Source organism: Pipra filicauda, unplaced genomic scaffold, assembly GCF_003945595.2.
Source record: "Pipra filicauda isolate LSUMZ 115617 unplaced genomic scaffold, ASM394559v2 scaffold115_size4368891_pilon, whole genome shotgun sequence".
Lineage (NCBI taxonomy): Eukaryota > Metazoa > Chordata > Aves > Passeriformes > Pipridae > Pipra > Pipra filicauda.
Window position 1 is genome coordinate 1601365 of NW_024103607.1, and position 12299 is coordinate 1613663.

Here is a 12299-nt window from a genome sequence, read left to right on the forward strand (position 1 = left end):
TCCCCAAATAGATTCAGTTTGTACACACTGAGCACATGGACCATTCTCGTGCAATATTAGTAACTTAGAGCACCCAAAGCAAATAGTAATAAAAGAAAGTCCATGAAAACTTCTTTCCTAGAGAGAGAACTCTTTAAAAAGAAATACCTCAGCAATGACAGCTGACATTATCTGTGGGGGGAACACAGTAAGGTCTCAGATTCAAAGGTTGTTTAAAACACTAAATACAAAGGCCTAGTGACTAAACTCATATAATTTCATGTGAACAGCTGCCTCCTTTTAGAAAGGAAAAGGAGTTTATGAAACATTTTAAAACCTACTTTAGGAAGCAATCCCACTATGGAATTACCTCCTTTACTGACAGTGTTTTGTCAACATGTGTTGTGTTTTTCTGTAAAGCCTAGTCTTCTCAGAACGATATGTTATTTTTCCAATATATATGGGAAACTCTTTTATGAACAGAGTCACAAATGTGACTTCTACCTCATGTACTTGTGGCCCAGGTACACACATATGTTTACCTGAGCTAAACACACCTGCTGAAAAACAATCTAATTCTTACGCAATACTTGCTTAACAGAGTTTTTCTTTCTTAAAGTTCAATAATACAAGTAAGTTTTAAATTAATTCTTTCTGATATAATTACAGAACCACACATAGATTTATTTTTGGCTCGAACAGTTGAAGCTAATCATAAGCATCACTAAAATCTTCTAACACAATATATGAAATCATACTCCTCTCACAGTCAGAGCAAAAATACTCATCTGTGAGAGCACATACATGTATCCCATATTAAGTTACTTACACGAACTACAAATAAAACCAATGTCCTGCCAAAATTCTGTTATATGGCAAATGTACTAGCAATTCCTTTCAGCAGCACTCTGATCTCCAGCTCCAAAAAACAGCTAAGACTGCAACAATATACAATCAGTAGCATTGAGCTTTAGAAGGCAAGACTTTAAAAGTAAGTGTTCAGAAAAATAGAAGCTGTAAGTAAATATTTACACACAGATAATGAGTCCACATTTAGGCTTGTAAATACCAACCTTTTTTGTTGTTCTGTCCAAAATCCAAAGCATGTCGCACATCTTCTTTAATCAGGCATTTTATAGGAGAACAGCACAAATGACACAGCATTTGAGAAACAAATGCAGTCAAAAGGTCCCAGTGTGCATGTTAAACTCTTCTCGAATGCAGTAAAACTGAGAGGCTCAGTGTAGTGCATTTGGCTTTTGCAGTGAACTTGTTACCAAGGAAACCAGCAGCTGCAGGTGTTTTCCCATATACCAGGGAATGAAAATTGAGCAGTGAGATTACTTGTCTCCTCAGTATTTTATTCACATGGGGTTTTTTGTATCAATAACAAACTACTTCTCAAACCAGACCGCAGTAAAAAATAATTTCAAAAAAGCTTCCCCCGCACATGACCTTATTGAACAGTGAACAGCACCTTTAAATGTCTTCCTCTTTATTCTCCTCCAGTCCCCCCTCCAGAAGTGACCTGCCTTCCCTGAATAGTCTCCTTCAATAAGTGTGCAAAGCCCACCCCGTGTCATGGGTTTTCATCCTAAAAAGTGCTTCAACAACTTGGCAAGGCTCCAGCTACATAGAAACAATGCAGACTTGGGAGAGGCTGCAGGAATGCCTATTCTGACCATATAGCATAGTTTGCAAAATTGTATCATGCTACAGAGATATCACCATGACTGACAGGATTCATGCTTCTTAGGATGAAAGTATATATACAAATATTTAATAAAACTCTAATGGAGATGAAAGTAGGAAATCCACTTTCAGTGCAGTTCTTCCACAGGACATTAAACCTATAACTCAGTTACACATTTGTAACTTCTCATTTATGCTTACTTCTCATTTATGCTACAGATTCTCAAAGCCAGGTATATAAATTTAAATATGGACACTGCTTTTTTTTTTTTTTTTTTACATTAGCCCCTTTTCTCATAATAAGATACCAGAATATTTACCATATCTTCTGAGCTCCGAAAGCTTTTTTCCACTTGTCCTCTTTCAGTGTTATTGATTCAACAGCAGCATCTACTGGGCATGGAAGGGCAAGATTCAATTTCTTAGAAGAGATTAAAGGGCCAGGCACAGTGGCATGCAATACTCACAGCATCTGGCTCTGGATACTTTGGCAGTGGTCACTGTGAAACCAGAAAGGAACTGAACTTTTAAATATGCTTTTGCTCTCTATTCACCTCTCCAAAAGGAAAACAAACCCAACAAAGAGATGGACGAAAGAATAGTAGTGACTTCTTGTTGCCCTCGGGAGATAACATAACACATATACATATTACATTTAGGAATATTACATACACTGGGCTAACAGAACCAGTTGGCAAGAATTCTGCCAGTAGAAGTATTCAAATATTCTTAAAGTTCATGCAATGAAGAGTTTTATTATAAACCTTTTTGCTCTTACAATCTATTTTTCTTCATTGTTAAGCAATTACACAGGTTTTCAAAATAAATAAATAGAAAAACCTCCACCAAACCAGTACCAACCAAACAGCAGTGAATAATAACCAACCAGATCAGACCAAGCAGAAGTTCTTCAAAACTTCACAAAGAACAAGATCAACACATGTGAACCTACTAAATGCTCAAAACAAGGATTCCAAAGGACTTTGGCCTTATAACACCCAGCATTTGCCTTCCATAATAGAATCTACCAGGGTCTAAATTCTGTAAGTGGAACACAATAATCGAGGGCCACATTTCTGACAGGCTCATCTAAGCAAGCCAAAAAAAATGACAGGGCAGCTCAGCCTCATCCCTTCCTGTGCCCTTCTGCAGAAACTGGTATTTTATCTGCCTGCTGAAAGGCACACACCACGATCAGGGTTCACAATCATACCCCTTGCCTGGCTTTTGACATCTACACAATTCCTTCTTTTAAAAAGCATCCAGATGAGAACAGGAGCCCTATTCCAAGCACTCACTGTGCATCACAAACCAAGTAATTCTTTATTAGATGTACAAATGCTACTGGAGACAGAGAGCAAAACTCAAGACTTTCATTTTACAAGTTGGGGCCTCAGTCATCAGCAAAACAAGTTTCCCCTTGCTACCACCCCCTCTGGTCTAGTGAATCTTCACTCCTTCAACATGGAGTCGCCATCCAAGAAGAGTCCAGCAGCCAGTCAACTGAGCATCCACCCAGACTTCCAGGCTGAGAAGGAAACTGAGGAGCACTCTTTTTGTGGGAAAATGCTCCAATCCCTTTGCTATGACATGTTAGGAACCCCAATGCCTTTTTAACCAGCCTGCATAAAGCTGCATAAAGCTGACTATCCTACCATATGAGAGGCCAAGCAACGTGTATGCTGGGCACATGTAGCAGCTCAAGAACATCACACATCCCAAACTAAAGATGAATCCTCCTCAGAAAAATTACTGAAGGAATTACACCCTCTTGGACTTAAAACATCTAAATGCTACCAAAGCACCACAGACACTGGCACTGTTCTCTCCTTCATGCCACTGGTAAGCCTTTTCTTCCTTTGCAGTGCAGTGAACTACAGCAAGTCCAGCAGCACTGCTGGAGCCCCTCCAGTTGGTAAAACAGGAAGACAACTCAACTGCTCCCTTTGGGATCAGTCCAGGCTACAAACACTGTTTTGATATACTATTATAGAAGGTATCAAAATACTATTTTGATACCTTCTATAATCTCATCAATAGCCTTCCTATGTAAATGTGTTTTGCAAAAGTGAAAAGGGCAGGCAAGGGCCATTTCTGTGGAATGAAGTATGCCAGGGTACACAATACACCACATACCATTGCTCTGCAGTGAAACTACACAGAGGCACATTACAGGACACAGAACAGCAAATTTCAATACATAGTATGGTTCTATAACATACACTGCATGTTCTGAAATGAGGTGTTTCTCAAAATAAGCACTAGTACAGAGGGAGGAAAGAGTACAATGGCTTAACGTGTGTAACATGGCATTTTTTCTGTATTTTCCCCCTGATTCTCTGACTAGAAGCCCTGCCTATGTGGAAAAAAGAAACTTCCAGTATTTCTCCTGGAAAAAACTTCTCCTCATCACAGAGTTCTAGTGAAGAGGACTTCAGGCAGCATTAAGAGACCTGACTCTGCTTTTAGGCCCAACAGCCTTGTCTCAAGTGGATTTTTTGGCAATTCCAGACAGCATTACAAAGGGCCCCAATACCTTCTCTGCACATAAGTGGCCTCATGCATGTATCTGCACACCTTACTGGAAAAAGAAGCTGCTAGTAAGACTGCCTGGTTTTAAAAGACCAGCTCTCTAGCTCAAAGCAACCTCAGCAGAGCAACACTGATGTGGTTTCCCTAAAACCTTCACCTTTTGGACATGTTTTCTTGGCAGCAGTTAATCCCAGGTGGCTTATTTTCCATTCAATCGATCATTTTCAGTGTAGCTGTTTTTCCCCAAAGTGATTTTTGGATGGAAGTGACACGTGTCGCAGGGATACCTCAAAGCCTTCCCCTCCTTCTTCCACACACTTAGTAATCAGCAGAAGTTAAGGTAAGTCTTTGCAAAACAGGTTGCACAAATTTAACAGTGGAGAGTTTTAAGTGACAGACTCCAGATGCAATATCAAATTTACTTCCCTCTCCTCTATTTAGAGTTGTTTAGCAACAGTCAATGGAAATTATATTAGTCTGTTCAATAATTAGTTTAGATGACATTTTAAGATTATAAGTAATAATCTAATTATGTGCAATAAATAATTTTAAAGAATCACAATTTTTCTAATGTACCCTATGATCAACAAATAGGCTTAAGCAGATCTGGTAAGCTGAGCTGGGAAAATAAAACTTATCACTAAGGAACTTAAATTGCCCAAATTAAACACAGTATCTATAGCTGAAGGAAAAGGTTTTCCTTTGACAGTTGGCCATTCAACCAGTTCTGGTCAACTCTAAATCAGCACAATTTTCAGCATCCAAGAAACCCAGCCATATCAGTATGCATCCAGTCTTCAGCTTGTACCTGAAAATAACAAACAAAGGAATTCCTAGATAGCTGTCTTTTCAGTGGTAGAAAGATTTCTAAGCACCTTATTTGTGGACATAAATACTTGCAACTATAGCAAAAAGTAAAACTATAGTTGAAAAAAAAAAATCAACATTTTATTTCATTATTTTCTGCTGTTTACATTACCAAAATACCCTCCTCCTATGCAATGACTTTGACTTTCTAAACACCGAAAGAGAGTGCATCTGATTAATCCCAGCAAATCTGTACATTTGTATGAAACAGCCCTGAGTAATTCCTCAGTGCCAGAGGCAACAACTGAACCCAACATCTAATCTGGGTACTGGCTAGAACTGAGGCAAAGCAATTCATTTCTATGACAAACAGTCCAGCTGGAAGCCAGTGAGTCTGTCTAACCCCACCACATTTTACCCGTACAGATATGTAGATGACCCTGAAATGACATCAAGACAGCATGTGAAACCTTGTCACTGAGATGGTTTCTATTGCACCTATCCAAGACCTAACGTTTATATTCACAACTTCTCCATCTTCATGGCCTAAGGAGCAAGTGCCAAATCCAGAAAGCATCCTGCCCTTACAGAAGAATAAGCCAATTTCTAATACAGAGTTTGGGTTTTTCTGTTTGGATATTATAATCAAGCAGATTTGCAAAGATATCCACTGACTACAGATGCAGGAAAATGGGATTTACAGAATGCCCAAACAGGTTAGACATGTAGCCCCTCTTGAATTTCAATTATACTGCTGCTTAGGCACTTTTCCAATTTCTTTGGAGCCACCTGAGGCACCAAAAGCACAAAGGTACTAATGTCAGAGACTAAACAGAATTGACATAGCTTTCCTGTTTTAGTTTCAGCAAGTACCTGAGGCTTCATCCTGCACTAAGAATTCCTGAAAAACAAAGCATAATTTACATCAAACGAGAAAGATTTGTTACATTCAGATGCATCACAAAAGCTAGGAATTTTCATAATAAACTCTTATTGCTTTCTCTTCTGATTAAATGGCTATATATTTCAAACAGATGATAAACAAAAGTACATCTATAACTACATAATATTAAAATATATAATTCCAAGAAAGTTGTATTAACTTTCACTTGCTGTATTTTGCTGGAGAATAACTTCATATCTCCCTATGTCACATAAAAATGCCACTATTTGAGATAAGGCCAAATTTCAGTTTACATTCATCACTTCTTACCATGAAAGTATTCTGAACACCATGCAGAACAAAGCAGGTATAGTTGCCCCGTAACTTAATCTTAAAAAGTCTTTGCTTCTTTGTACAGATAATTGCAGTTTGCGTCTCCCTTGGCAAGGAGCTCTCCAGGCACAGAACAGGCAGTGAAATGAAGGCAGAACTCCAGCTATACCTCCCAAGTTCATGTGATCTCCAGCTAAAAAGGAACCCCAGTCAAACTCTTTCTGAGAAGCAAATCACTCTCTAGGAAATGGGAGAATAGAAAGGGAAAAATAAATGCTGTGACTGGACTACTCATTACAAGAGGGAAAAAGTAGAACGAAGTGTAACAATGCAGCAAAAGTATTTCCAATACACCAAGTACCCACTGAAAGTTGTGATGTATAAGCCATTGCAGGACATGTTACTTGGAACATCTCTCTAAAATCTTCCTCAACCCAGTTCAGAGAACTTTGAAGAAAAAATTAAAAATGCTTTCACACCTTTAATAAGGGCTAAGAGGAATTTCAGGCAGGACGGTTTCCTGAAAAAAAACTTTTCAGCAAGCAGCAGCTGAACTGAAAGTTCATCAGCTGTGGCACCGAATTACAGACATATATATATATATTCACACATATGTACACACACACACTGAATTTTACTGCTGACATACACCAAAATACCTCTCCATAGCTCATTTTTAGCTGGCAGTGCCTTTTTATACTAATGGAACTTTTCTGCTCTAACTTCTTGAACTGAATGATACTAGCTGAACATTAAGTTATTTTTATATATTCCATATTTGCTGCAATTCCCAGGAAATAAGGAATTAGAGTAAGATGTCTAATATTAATTTCATTTAAGAGGCTGGTTAACCTGCATAGCTTAGAAGTCTTAAGAAGAAAATCCTGACAAGACTCCTACTGATTTTAATCAGACTGGATTTTACTGCTCTATTACTCAAAGCAGCAACACAATACAGGTTTACCATGCAAAGGTTCTCTTTTCCATGTTAGGTTATTCCAATTAGCTTTAAACCTGTCTCATTTTGAAAAGTTAAACTCATAAGAATTTGCCAAATTCCTTCAGTAGAAACTCAGTTTTAATAAAAAGCAGACCATTTAACTAAGATATAAAAACATTGGCTTGCAAACACGTGCTGAGACTGGTACCAGTCCTATAGCAGCCAATAAAGGAACAGGCTTGAAAAGACATTTATTTATAAAATTGAGTTCCACTATAAGCAAATAGCCTTGAACATCAGGAAATGCTAACTGTGCACACATATCTGCTATATCTTACTTGGACATGCACTCACATCAATCAAACTACCAGAAAAGCTCCAGAGTAAAACACATCTAGTCTTTTGGGGACAATCCACTGTCACCAAGCAGACGAAGAAAAGCATACAGCAAAACAAATACTCTGCCAACTGTCATGGTGATCCCAGAACAATGTTCATAAAACAGAAGATAAATCCTGAATTCTCCCTTCTTGAGCATTGTGACAGATGCCATCTGGGACAACAATAGCTCCCAGCTACGTGCTGGACTGTGTATCACTAAGTGGCTTGTGTATTATAGCTTAGGGACTCCTGCCCTGGTTGGCTTGTATTTAAAGGTAAGAAACGTCATGGGCTATTTAGCACCTGCACGGACAGGCTGAGAAGTATATAATGCCATCTTCATTCCACAGAAGACGTACCAGTGTTAATCAGATGACAGTGTCACTCCCATGAAAAAAAGCAGTTGTGTTGTAGCTGCATATGGATATTCTAGCAAAGAGGAAATCTCCAACTGCCTCATGAATTTTGGGTTTAACATGGCGTTTTAACTGGGGGGGGGGGAAGTAAGCAAACAACGTCAAAAATACTTGGTCTGATATTCATAGCCTCATTTTTCACATATACCTGCTAGCTGAAGTGATAATTCATCAAGTGTGGCACCAAATTACATATATATATATATGCACACATATATACACTCACACTCTGAATTTTACTGTTGACATTACCAAAATATCTCTCCATAGCTCATTTTTACATCTAGTATATAAGTTACCTATATATCTAGTATATAAGCTATCTATATCTAGTTTATATGATATCCCCTGAAAAAAAACTTTTCATCAAGTTGTTACTTAAAGTATGCTGTAATGTACACAGCTTTGGCAATTAAAATTAAAATTCTAGTGAGATATTCTCCAAGAAGTTTATCATATTAAATATCAAACACCTCCAAAAATCAAGGAACTCTTCAAATAAATTGCATTTTTGTGGAGAAGTCCTTCATTTATGCAATAGCACTCTTTTAGCTACCAATAAAAGCAGTTTCTAAGATAAATTTCAGTTTTCTTATTTTTTAATTAAGATTTTTTTAAAGGTTGTCTGTGTAGAACTTGAGGAATAGAAAGGACTGCATCCAAACAGCATTAGCTGCTGTTTTTCTGAGAAGTCACTTAATTTGAAACAGTATAATTATTATAATGATGAATACCCACAATGCTTCTGTTGTACATTACTACTGAAATCTTGTATTTATGCAGTTCTGACTAGTGGAGGCAAGGGACTAGTAAGTATAACTGAAGTTATACTATGGGTTCAGAGCATAATCAGAGTTACCAGGATATACAACTGTTTAAGAAACAACATGTTGTTTTTTCCCCGCTCTCGTGCAGGTGACGAGTCATCAGTGGTCTTGATAATGTAACCTGACCATACTGTTCCAGTGATCTTGCAGCACATATATTATTCAGTCAAAGCTGTCAGCCTCAGTAATGCCACTGAGCAGTACCTCAAAAGGTGTTTATGTATGGAAAACAATTCAATTTAACATTTTGAGATGATACCACACATATTTTTTCCAAGAGCACATGACTATAACAGATGAGCATTTCAAGTGCCTGTGAGTACAACAGCTGATAGTGTGTTTTGCAGCACTGTTACAAGTGTTAGAATTGGCATCTCGCAGTCCTTAGCTGTCTTCTCAGCTGCCTTGTAATTTCTCATACAAAAGTGCTAAAAATCAGGTAAAATGCTAAAAAGGCACACATTTTATAATTTAAAATAGTTTAAAAAACTGTTTTCCTGCTCATGAAGTATGTCATCTTAGGTTAAGTTTGGACCAATGAAACTTCAGACTTCAGTCAGTTGTCACATTTATTCTTGGATTCCTCAAAACCTGGGCAGAGCCTTGATAGTCCCTTACTTTTGTAAAAGCTTTGACTATAGCACCCTCATGGCTACTACATCAGCAATCACTAAGATGTAACATTAGCAAATCTTGATACCACAAAAGGTTTCCTCTGCTTCCTTACTGCATCATGGCAGAAGGCTGAAAAACCATGTGAAAAGATTAAATTCCAAACGGACCTGAGCTCAACAGAACAAACAAACAAACAAACAAAAAATAGCAATTTGAATTTCCATTTGAAAAGGAAATCTCTAGAGCAGAAAACCCCCACTCAAAAAACAAACAAAAAACCTGTTGTTATGTAAATAACAACAGTGCAGCACTCGTGAAGTCCAATGCCAGACAGGTAGAACATAACAGGCACTAAGAAATTACAGTAATACTGGATTTTTTTTTTAATTATTTTTAAAGACTCGTGACTGTCTTTCATGCCTCCATCCTTTCTCCAGGATCTTTCCATTTTTCAGCCTCTGCTGAAGATGAGGGGAAAGGATGTATTACACACACAATCTGAAATGAGGCAAGAGAACACACAAGTTGACCTGACATTAATTATCATGCTTCCATCTTGGTTATGCTCTGCCACAAGCCAAATTTTGCATGCTGCTTCATCTATTGCTTTCAAGCTAGACTTTTAAAGCTTTCAAGATGCAATATGTTCTCTCTGTGTGCAAACTTGCAGACACAATGAAGACCTGATCTTAATTATAACTTCTAGAAAGACACTGTAGTGAAACTATTGCTGTTAATATATTATCAATAGCACAGCAGATGAGTTCCTGGGGAGGAGGAGGGAATTAAAACTTCAGTAACAGCAACATATGGTTTAATGAAGAGCAGCGAGATGCTCTCCATCATACAGCATTATTAGTCTTCATGAGAGACTAAGAACTCTCACATTTGCTTTCAGAAGCCAAAAATAGAGAAGGGAGAAGACTCCAACATTGTTGATCTTCTGCAGCAACATTTCCCTTTCTGCCTTTTGTCACCTATAAAGCTTAGCTTCACAGAACAAGGGACTATGGCTCTGTTTACCAGCCACAAGAAATACTTGCTTCTTTTCCTAAAATAAATATTTGGATAAGTATTAAAGCTAAAGCAAAACAACTGCTCATTCCACCATATACCCAACAAACAAATTACCCATTTTAAATGTTCACTATGTTATGCCACTGTAGTTCTTTTCAGAGCAGATTCATTTTAGCAGTCCCTTGAGAAAGTCAGAAAATATTGACATGCAGACTGCATCAATTAAGAGTAATAATTTGTTAAAAATCAAAACCCAGTAAAATGGCCACAAACACAATGATTCATTCAGTCCTCAAGACTAGAAAAACCAGTATTAATTATGACACAAGAAGAGCCTTCATACTTCATTTAAAGTTTATTAACTTTAGCAGAAAATTATCCATCAGTAAGTTTCTCATGTAGTCTCTGCCTAGTTCTGGAAAAGCTCCTTTCCCAGTCTATACACTACTGTCTTTTTCAAGTCAAAAGAAAACACTTTTTTTTTTTTTGAAAATTACATCCTTGTTTTTCCAGGCATAAAGAGTATCTTATCATCAGGTCCTTTTCAGTTTCAATTAATGACTTGCAATTCAGCTGTCGAGCCAGGTATGGATGTAATCCACAATGAAAAATCTGCTGCATCTCAGGCCAGGAAACTTGGTCCAGAACTTCTTTCACTAAACCTCATATCCCTTGCACATACACTACAGTGATAGGACAGCAGCCACAGCTAAAAGTGAAATTAGCATAGCCAAGTATGTGCAGTCTGTTATAGGCAGTCTCATGCCTATGAAGTGTACGTATAGATTCAGTTCCTGGTCTGCCTTCAGTGCTTTCATTCTGATCTGTGCAGCTTACTAAGCTTCCTTTGTAGATCAACCAGTCAACCATTAACTCACCAATACTTAACAGAGAGCACACATGCACCTTCATCTGAACCCAAGACAGCTCTGCCCTGAATTTCTGGAGAGGAAGAGAAGTAATTTCCCATTTTAAATCCTTTAGATAACACAAGACAGAAATGTCTCTCCTCTGAGTTCATACTCCAGGCCTGCCTTCCCAGGACTTTTTTGTTTCTTCTTCCACCACAGAAGCACAATCCTCTTAGCCTAGCTTAAAGCACTGAGATGAAATCAAGTACACCTAGCTCACCTCCAGCAGTGGGTTGTTTCACTAGAGATTTCATTAAGAACAGGCTAGAGACTGTGCAAGTTCTTTAAGTAGCCTGTTTAACAATTCTAATTATGTATGAATATTCTCTGCAGAAATCAAGTTCACATTTTCTGTTACTCTATTAGATATGGACAACAAGAAAATTAATACAAGCACATGACCACCTTCTTCCATAACTTACAAAGAGCTCCACTATAAAGTCCAAATATGAGTGATCTCCTTTCAGTTTTCTCTTGCAGTCTAGATACACCCTCCTTATTTCCACAGAAATCATACCTGACGAACCCTGACATCATTCTGTGGAATTACTGCAGGGTTTTTTTGCATCTTTCCTTGTTGCCCTCAAAAGAAATCTCATATTTTGGTGAGGCACCACTAGTACACAAGTAAAATGATTACCTTAATCACTACTTCCTGTTAAGTCAGAGCAAAATATGAGTCATTCTGTAGTAGCACCAACATCATTAGCTCATTACAGCTGAAAGAACAAGCTTTTTTTCTCTTAGGATAAAGGAGTCATATCCTGCCTTATAATTGTATATTAAATGCAAAATCACATTTTAGTGAATTTCACCTTTCTGGTTTTGGATCATCCTTCCAGCTTAGAGAGGTTTGCATTAATATGTGAAGGTATTCTTTAATTACCTACGAGGCTTTATAAAAACAAATTTGCAAAAATGAAATGAAGATGTGTTAATAAAGACCAAATGCCATCAAATGCAATT

General features: G+C 37.7%; 1 protein-coding gene across 5 annotated transcripts in view; it reads right to left on the bottom strand.

The window, feature by feature from the left end:
• MCF2L (MCF.2 cell line derived transforming sequence like) overlaps positions 1-12299 on the bottom strand; it is a 151089-nt gene that overhangs the window by 138022 nt on the left and 768 nt on the right. Inside the window, exon 1 of one of the 5 annotated variants that reach the window (XM_027743468.2) lies at positions 1053-1202. The exons of the other annotated variants lie outside the window; for them this stretch is intronic. Coding sequence (XP_027599269.2) covers positions 1053-1143 — 91 coding nt within the window. The 5' untranslated portion in view covers positions 1144-1202. Of the gene's footprint in view, positions 1-1052; positions 1203-12299 lie in introns of those variants that run through there. 5 annotated transcript variants of the gene reach the window in all.